At 34.8% G+C, this 20,843-nt stretch overlaps 2 protein-coding genes across 6 annotated transcripts; one reads left to right on the forward strand and one right to left on the reverse strand.

Moving 5' to 3' along the window:
• The first annotated feature begins 1,430 nt into the window (after nucleotides 1-1,430).
• On the forward strand, nucleotides 1,431-15,087 carry LOC128674538 (uncharacterized protein). 5 transcript variants are annotated; one of them, XM_053753132.2, is made up of 8 exons: nucleotides 4,524-7,700; nucleotides 9,575-9,779; nucleotides 10,121-10,263; nucleotides 10,586-10,834; nucleotides 11,065-12,044; nucleotides 12,262-12,478; nucleotides 12,884-13,045; nucleotides 13,809-15,087. In XM_053753132.2, exons 3-8 carry the CDS (start codon nucleotides 10,122-10,124, stop codon nucleotides 14,033-14,035), a joined length of 1,977 nt encoding a protein of 658 aa, XP_053609107.1. In that variant the 5' UTR covers nucleotides 4,524-7,700; nucleotides 9,575-9,779; nucleotide 10,121; the 3' UTR covers nucleotides 14,036-15,087. The 5 variants fall into 5 exon arrangements, 2 of the variants coding, with proteins under 2 accessions (XP_053609107.1, XP_053609108.1); XM_053753133.2 differs by lacking the exon at nucleotides 9,575-9,779; XR_008405171.1 differs by lacking the exons at nucleotides 10,121-10,263; nucleotides 10,586-10,834; nucleotides 11,065-12,044; ... (1 more) ...; nucleotides 12,884-13,045; nucleotides 13,809-15,087 and adding an exon at nucleotides 9,314-9,371 and having other exon boundaries at nucleotides 1,431-7,700; nucleotides 9,575-9,774.
• A 1,289-nt stretch (nucleotides 15,088-16,376) lies between these two features.
• On the reverse strand, nucleotides 16,377-20,789 carry LOC128674540 (uncharacterized protein). The gene is made up of 8 exons (XM_053753134.1): nucleotides 20,579-20,789; nucleotides 20,273-20,503; nucleotides 19,578-19,867; nucleotides 19,139-19,493; nucleotides 18,703-18,822; nucleotides 17,518-17,700; nucleotides 16,856-17,077; nucleotides 16,377-16,609 (listed from the first exon to the last, which is right to left on the reverse strand). The coding sequence occupies exons 2-8, from the start codon at nucleotides 20,483-20,485 to the stop codon at nucleotides 16,439-16,441; spliced, it is 1,554 nt and encodes a 517-aa protein (XP_053609109.1). The 5' UTR covers nucleotides 20,486-20,503; nucleotides 20,579-20,789; the 3' UTR covers nucleotides 16,377-16,438.
• Between the last annotated feature and the right edge of the window lie 54 nt (nucleotides 20,790-20,843).

Consider the following 20,843-nt stretch of genomic DNA (forward strand, 5'->3'; position numbering starts at 1 on the left):
GATGAGAGATGAATGAGATCCAAAAAAAGAAAAAATATATATATTAGCCGGGTTTTTTTCTTCTTTTGGTTGATATAATTATGTGTGGTCAAGTCAAGATCATGGATTTAGTACTTCGTACGTCAAGATATCCGATACGATCAGTGGGACGCTACTTTTAAATATATTTTATAATCTCAAACTAAAGTTATCATAGCCATATAGTGTTAGCTTGTGTGTATGCGTCCCTTGCGGGAGTATCCCATGGACAATGAAATGGACCTCAGTCGTCATCACAGAGTACTTTCTATTGTCGTCATCCGACCTCTTGTAACACCTCTTGGTATATAACACCTTTAATTAAGTAATATAGTTTTACAACAGTACATTTTCTTTTTGCTAATAATAGTTTCATTATATTACATAGGCTAAAGCTTTGTTATACCTCAGATTATTATACATCCAAGCTATAGTAAAATAGAATAGAAATTTGCGGATTTCATTTCTTTTTTTCATTTAATGTTGTAGGTATCCTTATAGTAGCATTGTATGTTAGTGTTGCCTATTGATAGCGTTTCGATAGTTCCGAGGAAAAATAGTATCGGTAGTTTTTCATCTATCGATGCCTATTTTTTTATTGTATAATAAATAAATATTATTTTTTAATTATAATAATAAATAAATAAATATATGGGGACAAATCACACAGATTGAGCCAGCCCCAAAGTAAGTTCGAGACTTGTGTTATGGGATACTAACTCAACGATACTATATATTTTATAACAAATACATATATAGATAAACATCCAAGACCCGGGCTAATTAGAAAAAGATCATTTTCCATTATGACCCGACCGGGGATCGAACCCGGGACCTTCCGGTTCAGGGGCAAGCATTTTACCACTGCGCCACCTAGGTCGTCATTGTTAATTCGATTGCAATAACCATAGATTTAGAAAGGGCCCCGCGCGCGGGGAAATAACCATGGAATCAGTGTACCAATTCCATGGTTTTTGTATTGTTTTATTAATGTCAAAGTGCGACAATGACAAAACATACTTTAGCTTAAAGTATGCGTTAACTTTTTTTTAAATAAGAGGAATAATATCTGTGGCACTAAATAAATAAATAAATTTATCACTCATTCACAGACAGAGATGGGTTTAAACTGGGCGAAAGTTTATTATGCCCACAGTTTCGTCATTATTTTTACATCACATCACTCACACCTGTCGGTAGTCGGAGTACCTACTAAATCCATGATATCCATCACTTATTTGCACGTACCTTTTCGTGTTCATAGCAAACGAAAGAGATAGCACTATTTATTGTAGCTTATTTCTTTTTTTGTTGTTAGTTTGCTTCATTTCCCATACCCCACACACATTGCAACTTCGCGATAACAAGGCCATGCCCCGCAACCGCAACACAACGTAAAGGCATAGACAGACTGTCACAGCAAAATTGCATAGTCTAATTGGGGCCTAATAGTTTGTGGGACTGACTGAAGTGCTGATTATTTTGTGGGACAGATGTGTGGGATGGAAATTGGGTTTGTAAAAATCCATGTAAAAGCGAACAAGCTAGCAAAGGCAAGGTTACGGATTTTGTTTGAATGATTCATAGTGTACTGAGTAATTTGACCATCATAATAGTGCTAAGTACTTTGAAAATGACAGTGATATCAAGTATAAAAGTGTTGTGAAGGAATATACTTACCATTATGTGATGGAGATTTATTGAAGAGTTTGTTTCAAAGTTATATTTTGTGAATGGGTGGAAGTGCCTTGCCTGTCTACAAACATGCCTTTCGACTTCTTGTGTTGCGTGAGGCCTGGAGTAGAAGATGTTATGGAACTGGACTATTCGCACCAGTCGCTGTCCGATGTCCCGACCGAAGTGTTTGTATACGAAAGGACACTGGAGAGTTTATATTGCCAAAGTAACCGTATCACTGAATTGCCGCGCCAGCTATTTATGTGCCATGGGTTGAAGTATCTCGACCTCAGTGATAACGAATTGCAAGCCATACCAGTCGCCATATCATCGTTGGTTAATTTACAGCATCTGAACATAAGTAGAAATACATTAGCATCCATACCTGACACTATGAAAGCATTGAAGTTTCTGGTATTTTTAGATCTTAGTGTGAATCCACTGGAAAAGTTGCCAGATGCCATCACAAACTTGATAGCTTTGCAAGAGCTTTATTTAAATGATACTTATCTAGAATACCTACCCGGAAACTTTGGTAGACTTGCAAGTTTAAGAATTCTTGAGTTAAGAGATAATTATTTAATGATTTTACCAAAATCCTTATCACGCTCCACAGAGTTATTACGCTTGGATATAGGTCAAAATGAATTTCAACAGTTTCCTGAGGTGATTGGAAGATTTACAAAGTTAAGAGAATTATGGATGGACAGTAACAGTTTGACAAGTATTCCAGGAGCAATAAAGCCTTTGGAATGTTTAGTACATCTTGAAGCCAGTAATAATATGATAGAAGAGCTGGCTTCTGAAATAGGATACTGCACAGAGCTGGTGGACTTGAGTCTCTCCATAAACAGTTTGACACAGCTTCCAGATTCTATTGGACAGTTAAGTAATTTGACAACTCTTAAGTTAGACAACAATAGGTTGTATGCTATACCAGACAGCATTGGTCAGCTGGCAAACTTAGAAGAACTGATGTTAATGTGCAACTACTTAGATAAAATACCTTCTTCCATAGGTTTACTTAGAAAATTACAATATTTAAATGTTGATGACAATATGTTACGAATGATCCCTCCAGAAATAGGGAGTTGCTCTAAACTATCGGTCTTGTCACTTCGTGCAAACAAACTGGTCAGGATTCCTCCGGAAGTCGGGCATTTATCTTCCTTGAGAGTTTTAAATTTGGTGAGAAATTCACTCAGTTATCTTCCACAGTCCTTGTTAAATTGTGATAATTTAGTAGCCCTCTGGCTATCTGAAAATCAAAGTAAACCTTTAGTGCCTATGCATTCTGAAGTAGACCCTCATACTTATGAACAAGTCCTCACATGTTTTCTTTTTCCCCAAGTGCCTTTAACCCCTATGGAAATCAAACCAGAGGAAAAATCTGAAAATATAGATTCACAACCGACATCTCGTCATATCAGTTTTGTTGACATGAAACCTACACCAAAAGCTCCTGAAAAACCAGGTCAATTAAGACGAGCTCCTACTCCTTATCCTAAAGAATTGAGAGCATTAGCCAAACATGCTAGAAATATTCATAAAGATGGCACTCAGGATGTTTCTCCTCCAATGCAAAATGCAGTTCATATTAAAGCAGCTAAGATAACTCCAACTCTGCAACAAAGGTTTGCTACAGACAACAAAATAGAAATTGATTCTTGTGGAAAAGATAAACCTGATGGTATAGATGTTATGAAAATATCAGTTTATGACAATCTTCCTGTTGATAATGCCTATGACAAACCCTTGGATCTAAATTATGAAAAAGATGCCACATATAAAAGTGTAGATCATGCTCTTTACCCAGAGAATAATGGAGGCCCAAGTAATGATTTCAAAAGTGAAAATGTTGATCACTATCCAATGTCCCAAAGAATTTATAGTACAAAACAAAATGAAAATTTTTCATCAAAGCAAGATATGGATAGAACAAACACTTCTGTTGTTTCAAATTTATATGGCAACCATAATACCGAGACACATAAAAAGTATCCTGTTACCAATATAAGTAGTTTAGAAGAAACTCGTAATAGATTACAAGGCCTCACATTGAAATCTCAAGAAAGGCGTTTGAACAATGAGACCATATTATCTCCCCATTTTGAAGATAACTCTTATAATAAGCCTAGAGTTATTGACAATATTTCACCTTTTGGACCCATGTATTCGAGAAAAGATCATGCTTGCCATACACTATCAGAAGGAAATTACAGGGAAAGTGTTTATGATAGTGAAACATATTCCCGCTCTAAGGAGAAATCATATGGTTCAAAACCTTTTGATACTTATGGTTACCATGGTCATGGTAGCCATGGTAGAGATTTATCCAGTCCACAAATTCACACTGTAAGTCAAGTAGTCAGCTCTACAACAATGCCAAATTTAAGTAATTATAATATCAGTTATGCAGGGTCTGGTATAGAAAGTTCTCACTATGTGTCATCAACGCACCACACATCAACACCAAATGCAAATGTGTATGGTGTGCCTTTAAGTCCTACATATGTTTCCTCACAGTCTCCTGAACTATATTCTCCAACTGGCCATACAAGTACCACAAATCCTTATCGAATGACAAATACACCTCTTATTTCTGACGATGGTAGTTACAGTCACATAAATTCTCCAACAAGTCAAAACATGTTTGATTTGTATGATGCTATACCAGCATCATCCAATCCTCCAAGTGTTGTAAATCATCGTCACAGCCCCAGTGTCCTATCAGAGCCAGTATATAACCGTGGTCAGCCACCTCCATACCATATTGCTGCCCCTTATACAAAACATGCACAATATTTTAATGGAACTGGAGGATAGTGACGACAGATTAAAGGAAAGCATAAATGTTTTCCATATAGAACAAATCCTTGTGGATACTATTAAAGCTTTTAAAAATTCTGCAGATGTACTTATAATAGTCACTATCCATTTAGAGGGTTCCCTGTGAAAAAATGGAATGTTAATCAATAGAAATAAAAATAACTAATTCAGATAACTTCACTTTTTAAATGTTGTAAGTGTGTTATTTTTGTTCTACAATAATCAACATTTCCTTTACCATTCAATTTACCACATGGAACCAGTTTTATGGATGTGCAATTCAAATGTGATATATTGTTGAAGTTGATATGTAATGAGGTGCTAAGAGATGGATCATTGTTGGAATTGGATCATTATTTGAACAAAACAAGTTTGAAATTATGTATAATGGAATGTTAATACTTTCAAATGGTAATGTGGCAAAATCTAATTATTAAAAACATGTAGGTACTATTTAGTACAATTCGTAACAACTATGTTGTTTCTTTAATGTGAAATGTTGTAATAATTATGTATATATATTAGGATATATGATATATTACATATATTATGACCACACAGTGTCATAGTATATACCCCATGGAATGGTAATACTATACATATATATAACAATTATGTTTGTTTACTTAGATATATGCATGTACAAATTAGTTTTCTCAAATCGCCGTATAGTCGTCTTATTCAATATATTTTGAGCCTATTTTGCTATAATTTTATTTATTTTTGTAAAAGTCATCATATTTTTTATAAAAGACTTGACTAGCCTGCCACTGTATACGTGTGCTCTCAACCTATCGCCGGTTGACTGTAAGAGATCCCTTAGTGGGATGAGTCCGCCGTTGTACATATATCTTTCTTGTAATAATTTTGATAAATGTACTTATTTTCGTGCAATAAAGTTATTACAAACAAACAAGTCATTCACTTTCATACTTAGTTTTCCGTTTCTGAGTTTAAAATATTAGTATAAAAATGTGATTTAAGTAAATACCTACATAAATAAATTGTGAAGCATATATATTTTGAGAAGTATTTGTAATAAGTTATAAACATTCTTCATATTGTAATAACGAAATCGCAATCAGAAAAGTCGCGCTATGATTTATCAAAAAAGAAGTATCTAAACTTAAATTGAAATATAAATTTATTTTCTATTTGGAAAATGTATGTGTACACTGTTAAGATGTATCAGTATAGCATTACGCACGCACTGTGTTTAAAGATATATTCTAATAAAAGTAAATGTCACACACATTAATTTTAACTTTATTAAAATTTTACGATACCTATATAAAGTTAATTTGAGCTTTCCTATTTATTTCAATAGACGTATATAAATAAGATGATGTGGAAATATAGATAATAGAAGCTATCGTAAACAAATGTTAAAAATTAAATGTAATGCCTTATTATATTTAACGATAAATTCATTGAAATAGTTAATTGTATAAGTTCTTAGAAGTATTATTTATTAGCAATGATTTATTGTTTGTTTGAACCTCCAAATTTTAGATTAAACGAAAAAATATTTCAACTCATCACAAACAATAGTATATAGGTATATTATTTAAAATTATTGCGAACGGTATTTTGTTTTCTTTCAAACTGTAATGCCAACGTAAAATGACATAGGTAAATACAGACGTATATTGTATTTCAACAATGGATGTTGAATTTTACTCAATATTTTTTAAAATAATCTAGTCAATATGTACATAATACTTATAGTATGTTTGTTAAAACAAAAATATGTAATACAGCAGCAATCACAACTTTTTAAATGTTGGGACCATTTTTATCATCAATAAACTTTGTTTTACGATTTGTTCTTAAAATTAAAATATTTGTAAATAGATTCAGACTTAATAATGAGGGCTCCTGTTAAATGTTTTGGACAATTCATGTTGTTAACTATTTACATTTTAAAATTTAAATATCAATAAATTAACGAAACCAATACTACGGATTTTACGTATTCTTAAATGAAACATTTCCATAGCTATAACAAATTATTTTAATGTCATATCTTTATCGAATAAATGTTTTACAGCATTTATGTTAAGCTTTAGTACACTCAGTGTCATATGAACTTAGTCAAACCATAAGTCTTCAGAGTTTCGCGACTTTTAGATTTGTCTATTCCGTAAAATGTATACGTACTATAAAGATAGTAGATACCTTGCAGCAGTGTGACTTTAGGTCAAGTCGCTGTGACGATACGAGCACAAAATTTCTACCTTGGTTCCTAGTTGGTGTGCTATTGAGTGTACCAATAATGTCTAAAATACGCTCTTCTGGATCATCAAGTAAAATTCCAAAAATATTCCGTGAGTGTTGATTATATACATTTTACTCTATAATAAATAAAGTATCTATCTATTTACCACGAAATATATGAATCTTAAGTTGTTTGAATTAATTAAATCATCAAGTAACATTGAAAAAAACAAACAGAACAAAACGCTACATTTTCTGAAGACTGAAATTTAAAACATATCATATAATTTATCTTTGTATTTTCTTGTATTAAGTTTTATATTTTTGTAACTGTACATTTAAAAAAATATACCAGGGACATTGAATACCTTGCAACCTCGTAATGTAACTGTAATTTACCAGAATATAATTAAGTACCTAAATTCGTGAAAAAAGTTCGGCAATAAATCGTCCTTAATATTATTTAAGTACCTAAATCAATCCAATGTACACCGCGTTTTTTGGAGGAATTCGAATTTGAGCTTGAGTTTGGGCTTTTCTGGTAGTGAAAAATGGGATATCTAAGTAAAGCAAAACCTTTTGGTTAATTTACTTGTGTAAAAAGTTATCATTATTAAAATATTTGATTTAAATTTTCTACGGAATTTTACTTACCTAGTAGTTTAGGCAAAAAACGATTGAAAACTGTACATGCACGTTAGTTTCAGTTATTATTTTAATACGCATAAATAATATTTTAAGTAAATTGCAATAAACCGTTGCAAAAGTTTTGGTCATATACTTCATACCTACTGGTATGGTATAATTTATTTATGTGACGCAACACAATTTGAATTTCTTGTGATATGCCAACCATATGGTATACCAACCTGATTTCTTATATAACATTTAGATAGGATACTGATCATTTCCCGGAATATTAAAAAATATGTCATCACAAATAAGTGATTCAGTGTTAAGTATGTACAGCAATATTATTTTAATCTATTTCACATAGAGAATAAGTTGAGTACAGCTAGTATCAAAAACATTATAATTATGTAAAATATTTAGTGCCATATAAGCATTACTCCCGTCATTTGTAGAAAGTGTTTCAAGTAAATAAAATAGCTCTCGGAAAAATGGTGCCGTGAAACTATTCATAAAATTACCTAACACGTAAGTTAATTTACAAGTAGCATAGAAGATCCAAAACACAAAGCTTCAACCTCTGTATTTACTATTTTAAATAATAGTGAATATCTTAGTTATATGCCCCGTATTTAGGTGACTGGCATATGGGTAACAAACCATGACGAACAAAAACCACAAGTCCCTCGTTTAAAAATTTGTTTCTGGGCTAGACGGAAATGCAAAAATATGGCTAGAATATGATTTTTTATCTCAAACATGTAAAACTTTCGTCCATATTTTTCACTTTTATTCTACCTGGTCTAGAAGTTATTTTTGAAAAGGAGGACTTGTCTGAAAATATTTTGTTTAATACTACAATTATTGTTATTAAAGTAAACATTACTGAGTGTGTTTAACAAATACCCGAGTATTTCTAATAAGATTTTATAGTTTTTAGTGTGAATTCTACATTGGTAGAGCCACTATTGTACAGGGTCTAACCAATTTACCTGTCTCACATCCGTAATTGTTTAATAGAACTATATTTTAATTTAATACAAAATAATGTGCATTGTAATTTATAGATAGTTATGTTTAAAATTTACTAACGTAATAATTTATTTTCAACTATTGACAGCATTTTAATATTTTTTTATTATTTTGTAATAGGTACCTATTATATGCAATGTAGAGTAGGATTTCAATAAAATGTTGGTAAATGTACAATTTACCTGTCTCACATCCGTAATTGTTTAATAGAACTATATTTTAATTTAATACAAAATAATGTGCATTGTAATTTATAGATAGTTATGTTTAAAATTTACTAACGTAATAATTTATTTTCAACTATTGACAGCATTTTAATATTTTTTTATTATTTTGTAATAGGTACCTATTATATGCAATGTAGAGTAGGATTTCAATAAAATGTTGGTAAATGTAAATACCTTTGTTTTAATGTTCAAATTAGTTTAGTTAATAGTTATTATTAAACCCCATTGGCCGGTAATTTTAAACCGGTACATGCATGTCACACATTCTCAATCGTGAATTCGTGAAATGAATTACCACTCGTGAGAACCACCTACTATTTTTACAAACTTTTATATAAACTTCCAATGTAAAAGTATGATGGTCATCGGGTGGAAACTCAATTTTGAAGCAGATATTTTCAACCGATTGAACGGAATATTTGTATGTACTTACCTTACCTACCTGTTTAGTTTGGATGACAATGCATTATTATAGACATGACCTGATGGTGCACCCAGGGTCGGCTCCCGACGAGGGAATTCCTTAACGAAATTTTTAACTTCCTTAACTTCACGGACATGATCTTTTTGTCACTCGTTGAATGGTATCTGAGTGACGACAGTAAAAGCTTGTGATAAAATCTTAAAATGACATTAAATACAATACCTAGCGACTACATTTAATTCGCGACAACAAACCACAGGTTGGATACTACGGAACGAACTTATCGTATAGCGTACAACCAAAGTTCGAGTAGGTAGGTAAGTACGTGAATTTAAATTATTAATAACCAAAATACTTTCTAATAAAATATTTTATCTATAGTGAAGCATAATTTGAATAGATCTATTTTAGTTTACGATCATCATTTACATGTATTATATTATATATTTTATTATACATATTTTACTTCAGTAATATTTTAGTTCACGTTACATAATAATTTGATAAAATCATATTCTAGTAGGCGCGTGGTGTGTGGGTTTACACAGGAAACAGCCCTGAAAATATAATTTCCCACGATCTCTACCCACATAATGTAAACACTGTTGTACCTATCAAGAAATCGATTAGATGCGCGCGCCGTTCTTTTGATGTCGCGAGTATTTCTACTCGACCATCGGACCTGAATTTCGTAAATATTTTCACTGGCTGGAGAAATTGAGCAGGTAACTTATGTGAAATACAGTGGTATCTAGATACATATAATAATTATTATTATAGTGTATATACATATGTTCTACCTACCATTTCATTTTTATACCTTGGTCTATTTATAGGACAAAAAAATATTATTCCTTAACAGGAAATTTACATTAGAGGAGTCATTAGTCTATTGCAGTAATTGATGTAAAAATGATGCCTTTAGGCCTAAATATAAAATCTGACATCAATCTTAGCAATAGTACCAACATTAGAGTTATACCCCGATGATATTATATTTTTATAATTTCAATATACCTATGTATGTCTACCTACTTCTATAATTAACCTATATTTTTTCAAACAGGATGCCGGGAGCAAGACACAAAATACTAGGACATGTCCTGTCCGGGTTTTGCCATAAAATGAATCGTCGAAAACCGTTACATGGGGATGTGATGGACACTCCATTGAATCGCTGTCTTACGACTTTTGATATCACACTGTTAGGTAAGTTCCTATACCTATATCTTACACCATTATTATTTAAATGTCTACTTTTAGATAGTTTTTTAAACATTTCATAACTATTTTACCTCCTAATACCAGATAAAGTACGTTTCAGATTCACCTAAAATCAAACAAAATAGGGTAGGGTAGGGTCACCCTCACACCCTACTAGGGCCTAAGAAGTTCGAAAGTGTTTCTTCACGCAAAATCTACTGGATAATCAAAAGCATAGCGTACTTACGATATAGAATCATTCATTGCTGTCTTGATATTAATGACAGCGAAGCCTTCTGCACAATTGTGAATAAGTATCCATTTTTAGGCATAGGACACATGGTTGGCGCTGGCATCTACGTACTAACTGGTGCCGTGGCGCGGCATATGGCTGGTCCTGCCACGGCTTTGAGTTTCCTGCTTGCTGGTGTAACGTCTACTCTGGCCGCGCTGTGTTATGCTGAATTCGGAACCAGAATTCCGAGGGCTGGCAGTGCGTACGCGTACACATACGTTAGCATCGGAGAATTTTGGGCTTTCATCATAGGATGGAACATCGTTTTGGAATACATGATAGGTAAAAATGTGATTTTCTTATGAGAATTTGTTTTTAAGTTTTGATTTTTTATCTGAAGTAGATAGGCCTAAGTACCTAACTACTCAGATCTTGTTCCTTTCCATGCACATTTCCCTTGGATCGGGTCTCCCATCTCGTGCACGAGAGAATTATGTTCTTAAGTTGTTATTGCATTATTAGTCTGCCTCTGATTTTTTTTGCACTTAATTAAACACTATTTCTTTTTTCAGGTGCTGCTTCAGTTGCTAGAGCATGGTCAGGCTATCTAGACGCCATGTTGGACGGTGCCATTAGTAACGCGACAATTTCTATTACTGGAGAAATGCACGAAACATTACTTAGTAGATATCCCGATGTGTTGGCATTTCTTATTTGTATAGTTGCTTCTTTGATCCTTGCAGTGGGAGTGAAAACTTCCGCCTACATCAACAATGGCTTAACAATACTAAACTTGTTAGTGATTTCGCTAGTCATATTCCTAGGATTCTACTACGCCGATATTAGTAATTGGTCAGAAAAACATGGCGGATTTATGCCCTTCGGGTTTAGTGGGGTATTGGCAGGTGCTGCAACCTGTTTTTACGCTTTCGTTGGTTTCGATAGTATATCTGCATCCAGCGAAGAAGCCAAGGATCCGTCGCGTTCAATTCCAATCGCTACAATGTTGTCAATGGCGATGGTGGCATTTGGTTATATTTTAGTTGCCATAGCGTTAACCCTGATGGTGCCGTACAATACAATAAATCCTGAGGCAGCCCTGCCAGCTGCGTTAGGCGCTGTGCACGCGGACTGGGCTAAGTACGCAGTAGCCGTGGGTGCGGTTTGTGGGATGACTACGACGTTGCTGGGTTCATTATTTTCCCTCCCACGGTGTTTATATGCTATGTCCGTAGATGGCCTGCTTTTTGGATTTTTTAGTGACATTAGTAACAAATCCCAAATTCCTATTTCAAATCTTATAATATCGGGTTTGTCATCTGCTTTGATCGCTCTTTTGTTTGATTTGGAGAAATTGGTTGAGTTTATGTCGATTGGTACTCTGTTGGCATATACGATAGTGAGCGCCGCTGTGATCATTCTGCGGTACCGTCCCTCGCCGACAGTGGATGACAAGATGTTTGGTGCTCCTCCTCTGGAATCCCCTGGAGATAGGGAAGACAGCTCAGCGACCGGTACTCCTGCTACTGACGGAGGATCTTCTTCCTCCGAGGTAATTATTTATATGTTCAGTTTCAATATAATTTTATAGAATGTTATTTCGTAATTTCTTTCAACTTGTTTCGTCTTTCACTTCTGGGCAAAGGTCTACCCAACTCCTTCCAAGCCGTTCTATCCGATGCCAAAGCCATTTCTTTTTAAATAAAGCTTCGCAGATCATCACTCCAGCGCCTACTACCTACTTCGTAAATAAAAATATATTTTTTCAGATGTTTGAAGCCCTGACGGTGGGTCGGCTACGTGCTCAGTACGCGTGGTTGGAGCCGCTGGCCGGCGGGCGAGCGCCCGGGAGCGCCGTCACCGGCTGCGTGTACACCTTCACTCTAGCGACCGCGGCCTTGTGCGCCCACAACCACTTCTTGGCGGAACCAGCGGGCCTTTGGGTGCTTTTGCCCGACATAGTCTTGGCTCTCATCATTATTGCCTGTAAGCTGTTATTTTTAAAAACCCATGTTAAGCTCTTGCAGTCATTATTTGCATTTCTGGTCAGCATTTGGCAGTCTTTGTCTGGAAACAACAAAATAAGACATTCCCAGGCAGTGATACCCCTAGATGCCTAGACCGATATTTGCTGTGGCCTAGCAGGGCGTCACTTGTAGTATTCTTCTCTTTTAGTTTACCTATATAATAACTTCAAACTGAAAACGGGAAAAATGTACTTATTTAATACAATCCGTCTAATTTATTAAATATATTCACCACTATCACTAAATGGTGCAAATTTTTCGTAGTCTCGTTATGTTTGAATCTATTTCCATGTTGAATTCCTAATTATTACCCATAAAGTTAATAGAACAAAAATTATTTCCAATATTTTGTCCTGTCTTCTAGGTCTGGTGGTGATCTGGGCGCATCAGCAGAGCCCAACGCGGCTGCCGTTCCGCGTGCCATGGGTGCCGCTGCTGCCGGCTGCCAGCGTCATGCTCAATGTCGAGCTCATGATCAACCTCAACGCTCTCACCTGGGCGCGTTTCGCCATCTGGATGACTTTCGGTACGCGATTCTCATACGTTCTACGGACCTATATCAAAACCGTCAGACTTTTGATCAATTTCTGCGCCAGACTCTTGCATGCATACGTCGCGCAGAATAGCATACCTACGGCACGGAATCTGTCGCTGCGACGCCGTGTGTAAATCGCCTTAAACTCAAATTTCTTATATTTTTAGAGATGCCCGTCGCATTTTTTGGAAAATGCCTTCCTTGTGACGATTTCTTTAGCTCTCGAGATTCGCATGTTCAAACAAATATGCAATTTTCAAGTTTATTATACTATATAGTAGTAAAATATGGCGTGGAAGCGGACACCCACCCGTGGATCGAAAGGTCTCAGGTTCGAATCCTACTTGTGCCACATGAGTTTGTATACCAATCTGACTCATGTATAGGTAGTAGTTTTCATCGTCCACCACTTGCTTCCGGTGAAGGAAAACATCGTGAGGAAATCTGCACACTGGTTGGCAATGGCAAAGGCAATGGCAAACTACTCCATTAATAATGCCAAGAAAGTTGTTGTATGTGTTTCATTCCACGTAACGACCACGACCCTCAGCCATGAGGAATATGATTATGAAGAAGAGAGAAAATATGGCGGAGACAATCATAAATTCGTTATTTCTGCCTCATTACATCGTCATAGGAAGAGAGACATGGAATTTTAGAGGTTTCGCTACTTAGGTAGGTAATAATGTAGGTAATAATATTGACTGAGCTTATAGAATGTAATTAGTTACCTGCGCAATTTGTATTTTCCTAGGACTCCTTCTCTACTTCCTTTACGGGATCCACCACAGCAAACTGGGCGAGGGTGTAACTGGTCTGTTGTCGCGGTCAGCGAGCGGGGGCGGCCACAGCGGGGGGTGGGGGGCGGTGGAGAAGACCAGCGCGCTCGCGCGGCGGGTGGGGCGGCTCGGCCGCGGCAGCAAAGGCGACGACCGCAAGCCCATCATTAGCGACGACGAACTCGCTCGACGGGATCCGTGATTCTAAGCTCTTGACATGATCCTCCCACTGACGCACGGAACAGCTTAGCTTTATTGACTGCTTTTGTACGGAAGCAAGGTAAAGCGCAAACCAAAGATTCAATAAATAAAAAATCTAATTCAAAATCGCAAACTTAGAAATTAGAGATCCTGAGGCGCTTATGTTTATTATTAATGTCTTAAAAATTTGTTTGTTCGCTTTTATTTATGGTTTTCCGTTAATCTTAGACATTTAAGAAAAAAAGATACTGGTTTAAAGTGATGGTAATATTGCAGTGTTGTCGTGTTGGAAAAACATATGTTTTGAGTTCTTGACTGATGCTTTATGAAATGAAAACAAAATCGTTGACTTGTTTAAATATTTCAATTTATTATAATTATATTAACACTTTACAACAATTATGTAAATTAAAAAAACCCTTTTCTCCAATTGGGGTCAATTATTATTGTTGAACGAAAAATATTTAAATTTTAATGTATTATCGTTGAATGATGTCATTGGAATTTTTCATAATTTCCTGAAATATAATATTACTTTCTCATATGAGGCAAACGAGAAACTCGAATATATATTCTAAATAATATAATTAAAGCTTAACAAAATACGTCTTTAAGATATCAATAATTTCAATTTATTTTAAGTATTATATCCCTTAAGATATGCTTTGCTTAAAAACGGACAAATTAGCACAACACTATATTATTCAAACTTAGTCGAAAATTGCCAATGTATAACTAGTGTTCTTCCAGAGAGCTTGCATTATTTATAATTTTCAATCGCAAGGTGTGTAGTATGACAATGGCGGAATGGCGAATATAGGTTCACATTATTTTATGATAATGAAGCCTGTCTTTTGTATGTACCTACCTACCCTGCATTTGTGAATTGGATTCACACACTAAAATATTTAGGTACCTAAGTGTATACTAATAATTTACGTATTAGTTTCATGTACGAAATTAAATTAATGTTAAAAGATTATAGAGTGTCAGAAATGTTGTTATTGTAACTGTATATTTGTTGATGTGTACATAAAATGTATAATTAAGAGACACATTTTTTCTATTTTTGAAACCCTTTTATTTTCATGTAAGTTTACTTTTGTTTTCAACAAAATAATGTAATACTGAAATCTAGAATATGAAATAAATATTTGAACTTTCAACAAAAATATACTTAAAATAAACATTTTTAAAAATAACATAAGGGATGAACGCTTAAATATCACAATTCTCAGAAATCATTCGAGGGTAATTATAGCAAAATTAACATTGAAATAAGTTCTCTACTGATGCGATAGGTACATTTCATATGTAGGATTGTTTAAGCATGTGCCACAGGTCAAATCTTATCTATTTTTTGGACGTTTACGATCTGGCGCACGCGCGTGTATCTTCTCATCAGTCATACTAGAAGAATGCTGCGCGTGCGCCGGCTCTGTGCTATGGATCCCTGTAATCGTTTGTCCTTGTTATTTGAATATATCTCATCGTGCCTGTGACGCTGCCAAGTTACAAATGTACCTTTGGCTGTGCTTTTAAGATCGGCCGCCTACCTAACGTCAACCCTCTTTGGGAAAGTTGTTGTTTTCAATCAATGACTACACTGTAATCATAGACCAAAATACGCAACAATACTTTAAAAAATCTGATTTATTTAACTTAATTATCCTAAACACAACTCACACACCATGCTCATTGTTGTTTATCAGAATGAGCATGTGTTTCTTTTTTTCCTAACTATAAATAACCTCAACTTAGTTAAATTATGTAGAAACAGATTAATTTCGGTCAGATAAATATATATTTATTACTTAAATAGTTATTTTTTATAAAATTATAGCGAAATATAAAAATCTAATATCTTATATTTCATTTGTATAAATTCATACGATCAGATGAAGATATTACATAAAATATATGGCATGGAAAAAATAATCCACTTGAATTTTGTTTACTTAAGTAACAAGAACATAATTTGATTATGCATTGATTTTAGCATCAATCCTTAGCTTAAAAAAAGACATTTAGTATCTATCTATTATCGTTTGAGAGATAGAGCCCTCTAAAGTAGAATAGGTACGAGATGGAGTGACAATAGATATTAATAGGCTTCATTTTACCCTACGGTTTAAAAGTCAATTTTTTGCATAAATATCATGTGACATTTCACGAGAAAAACAGGGTGTCGCAACAAATGTACAAAAGTATTTCCTGACATTTCCACGGCCTTTATTAAAATTTTTCAGACCATTCCAAATTTAAGCCAAAGGTACCTTTTCTCGTGGAACGTCACAAAGTTATTATTGGTCAATAAAAGTAAATAACAAATAAAAACGAAATCAAGTGTTTCTTATTGTATTTCCCTGATTGAGCCATAGATGTAACGGAATGTAGGTCAGTCTTATCTGTTGAATCTGTTGATTTGCCAAGCGGTGGCGGGCAGCCGCTGCAGCCGATTGATGGTGGGCCGGCCCCACTGCAGCCACACGAAGCCGACCACGATACAGATTGCCGTCTCTATGTAGAAACCATCTATGCGCGTGACGCACGTCCCGCCATTCATTTTACAGTGCTGAAACAATACGGAATAGAAAGTGTCATTTGCTTTTGTAAAATTTATAGAGGAATAATATTTTTTTTTTACGAAAGGTGTACTCAACCTGTTTCGAATAGATAAGGTTTCTATATAATAGGTATAATGATTTTGATAAAAATTGGTACACGGATAAAGTATAGCTTGTCATAGATTAAAGGGCACTTTTTATCCCAAACATCCTATCCTGCATAGCTAACACAAGGGCAATATAATGTTAGGTACCTCAGTTTCCAGCTGCGTCGAGCACATGTTATCTCTTAAAATAGCCAAGGAACATTTCTTGAAAGTCAGATGGTCAATGGCCCACAGCGCGAGGGTGTTAGGCCAGTTGGTCCCCAGATTGGACACAGTGTTTAGAAGCGTCATGTATGTGCCGCCGACGGCTGGATCCGACACTTTCGCGAAGAATGCCATCACTGCCACGAACATGCAGTATAAACATGTCTGCAAAAATAAGTAAAATTCCGTCATCAATATAATTCAGTTTTACATCTTTATAGTAGAAGTAAACATTTGAAATTGATCTCAAAGTCAAAGTGGTTATTCAGAAATTGATTAGACCATCACAGGCATTTATCATATCAAATTTAACTTTATATATTAGTTAACAAAGCTACAAACTACTAGCAGTTTTTTTCGGTCGATTTCAGTCTAAGCCAAACCTTCATAGACAGCTAAATTTACTCATACCACTGTTGGTACATGGGAAATGATGTTGACCTCACAACAAAAACAAGAATAAATTAAAGAGACATACAAAAAAGTGTAATTTTATTTTATTGAGTAAAAGGATATTAAAGTTTGATGAGAAAGTAGCATGCGAAAGGAAATTACAAGCGAGTTTTTCTTTGATATTTTTGCTACAAAGTGTTTTACGTACTCACCTGATGAAATATATACAGTGTCATTAGCATGAATAAGTATGAATATGAGGGTCCGGAGTCGCCCAGGAGTGCGGGGGTGACGGCTACCAGGCCCGCTGCAAGTGGTCCAACGAACAGCCGCAAGGGAAATGCCCGCAACCATAGAGATAGCGGCCTTGGGCCTGTAGTGTGCTTTGCTAATATCTAGAAAAAAAGGAAGCATAGACAAATACTATCCCCCTTAAAGTTTAAACCTGATTAAGTTAAAATTTGTTGTCTTTAACGCACTTACAATATTTCACATTGAAAGAACGAGCGAAACATGTTTTAAAGTAGGTTTTTACTTTAAGGGGGTACGTATATTACGATAGTAGCAGCTAGTGCTTATAATTCCTAAATTCTATGTGTACACTATAATTACTCAACCGTGTTAAGTTATACTACAGTCCAATAAGCGGGGCGAATCAGTGATTATGTCGTCAAGCGTACTTGGATGTATGTAGGCATGTTTAAAACATCTAATTTTTTTATAATCAACAAAAACTTGTTGGATCGCTATCTATATTAATGTTTTATTGTCTCTCGAAGCGAAGTCTTTCTAGCTATAGAACAAGCATAAAAAGTCATTTCATATTTATCTAGATTTATTTTATTGTAGAATGTACAGCATAATAGAGAGAAATCTATATGGCAATTGACACTATAGTTGCTTGCATGTCTATAAAACTGGGACTTTATGTCATTAAGTTGGCTATACCTCCTGTAGCCAACATAATATAATTATAATATGTAGATTGTTGTTATTCATTTAATTACATGGCCACTTCATACAGTATATAGGCATATTACAAATTTTGAGTCCTGTAATATTATATATTTACTATGATGTTGCTGCAGCTGGACTTAACGCGTTAGGCTGCGCGTAGCTTACTATGGACTGTCGTACTGTTTCGCTTTCATAGCAAACGAAAGGGATAGCAATAATTCATCATAGCACACACACACACACATCGTAACTACGTGATAGCACGCAGGTGGAGCTGCAGCATGTAATGTATAGTAATAATTTTAAACAACTCTACTACATGTAAGTTCAATAAGCAGTTAAGTAATATAAAGCAACTGTATATATGTTGATATAGATGATTATTTTTTACAAAACTTGTAAACAGGTTGGAGTGACTAATTAAAAAATTATGTCTTTACCACAGGCATTAGAATTTGTACTGGTACTAAAGGTACTGCCAACAAAGCCAGGTCTTCCCGAGGTACACCTGCCTCCACCAGCTTAAGACCTGATACAGCATCACTGGCACAAAATCCAAGCTGAAAGGATAGTAAATATCAGATTTCTTTCTTTTATAGTAAATGTATAATTAGAATTTGGAATTATATCATTTCCAGTTCATGTTCTGTCTGCAAAAATGGCTGTTTAATGGGATTACAATGGTAATTGGTCAACCCAATGTCTAAATTTGCAGTTGTTATAATTCATCAATATGGCGGGTCATGGCTCATCTCCAGCATTAGGGACAGTAAAATGACTTAGAAATTTACACATGTGATAGAAATTTAACATTATAAAATAATATGTAATGTGGGTGAGCCATTGTATTCTATAAACACTTGTAATAATGTTTACCTTAGCAGTGAATAACACCAGTGCTAATGTACGTACAGCAGGTAGTTTAACAATGGTGTACAATTGTTTGTATGCATCGACAATGTCACTCATTCCCTTAACTCTATTCTCCTCTATAGTCCCTTCATTCGCTTCATGCTTTAAGATAGCTACAAGTGTTGTTGTTATAATGAAGATCCAGCCCCAAAACAACAGAAAACTGGAAAGAGTAACCCAACCAGTTTCTATAGGTTCACTTCTTAAATATTTATTGCAGAAGTATGGAGATTCCAGGGCCAAGAACAACACATAACCTAGGAAGAATCCTGCAGTTTGACCCACTGTGTTACATGTAGATGCATGGCCTACATTACACCTGAAAAAAAAAACAATTGGTAAAAAATGGTATAAAGAAAACTTCAACAAATGTAAAACTCGACAAATAGTTTTTTAAATATACCTTTTTAACATAGTCAGAGCCCATCCATCCACAGCTATGTCCTGAGTAGCAGCCAAGAAGTTGAGAAAAAGAAATGATATTGTGAGGTACATCATAGATGGAGCTTCAGTGTCAGAACCAAGCCATCCCGTTACACTACTTGACATAATAATCATGACTATTCCAATCAGGTACTGGACTGGTACTAGCCAAGTCTTTCGCCTTCCAAATTTTGGCCAAAACATGGCATCTACTATAGGAGCCCATAGCAATTTCACACTGAATGGCCAGTTAACAAAGCTAAATTCAGCCTGTGAACAAAAATTAGAAATTATAAACCTAAGTCATTTTGAGTAATAACAATTTAATTATCAGTATAAAAAATATATATATATTTTCATTACATAGTTACACACAAAATAGCTTATTACAGGGAATTTTACTCCAGAATTTATTGTCCCGCATGGGACAGTCTGTTCTTCTTTTTTGGTCTAGCAACAGCAAAAAAGACGACATGGGCATTCTTTTGCAGGTAAATCTATAAAATAGGTAGGCTATTGTGTGTGCTTTTTTTTTATTATGAAAAAGCTGGATTACATCTATAATATATATATTGCCGGATAATCCCGCTTTTTTCTCATTACATTTCAAAATCCCGCTTTGACCAAAAAAGAATGTGACAATGCTGGCCATTATATTACTGAATAAATTTTTACCTGTTGGGTGTATGTTATTCCTCTGTTTTGGAGCAGCATTGGTACAGCTCCTGCGAGGCCTAAAGGTATACCTTGCAGAGTGTACAAAAATAATAAAACGGCAATATTTAATTCATCTCCCTTGATATCACTCTGTCCAATTTCATTTACTGTTTCTCCATTTTCTATTAATTTTTCATCTTCCGATAATCTTTTCCGCTTTGTAAGAGGCATGATTAATGCATTTATCGCCTGAAATTATTAAACATATTTTTACTGAAATTTTTTAACCAACAAAAATAAAACACGTCAGTGGTTTCTACGAACCTTAATTTTTACTAAGTATGGGACCTGAATTCTTAAATACCTATCCTAAAAAAGATTTCAGAATATTATGATGCACTTCAAGTTCTTCAAGTAATGTTTCAGTCAATATTCTGATTTAAAAGCTACTTTTTTTTCTGAAATAAAACAAGACGTCTATCTGTGACGTCTACACGGTCTACCTACACACACACGCACGCAACTCAACAAAACAAACTCACCTCTACAAACGGTAGGTAGTAGCATTTTTACCTACTACTACTAGACC

Source organism: Plodia interpunctella, chromosome 13 (genome assembly GCF_027563975.2).
Source record: "Plodia interpunctella isolate USDA-ARS_2022_Savannah chromosome 13, ilPloInte3.2, whole genome shotgun sequence".
NCBI classification, from domain to species: Eukaryota; Metazoa; Arthropoda; class Insecta; order Lepidoptera; family Pyralidae; genus Plodia; species Plodia interpunctella.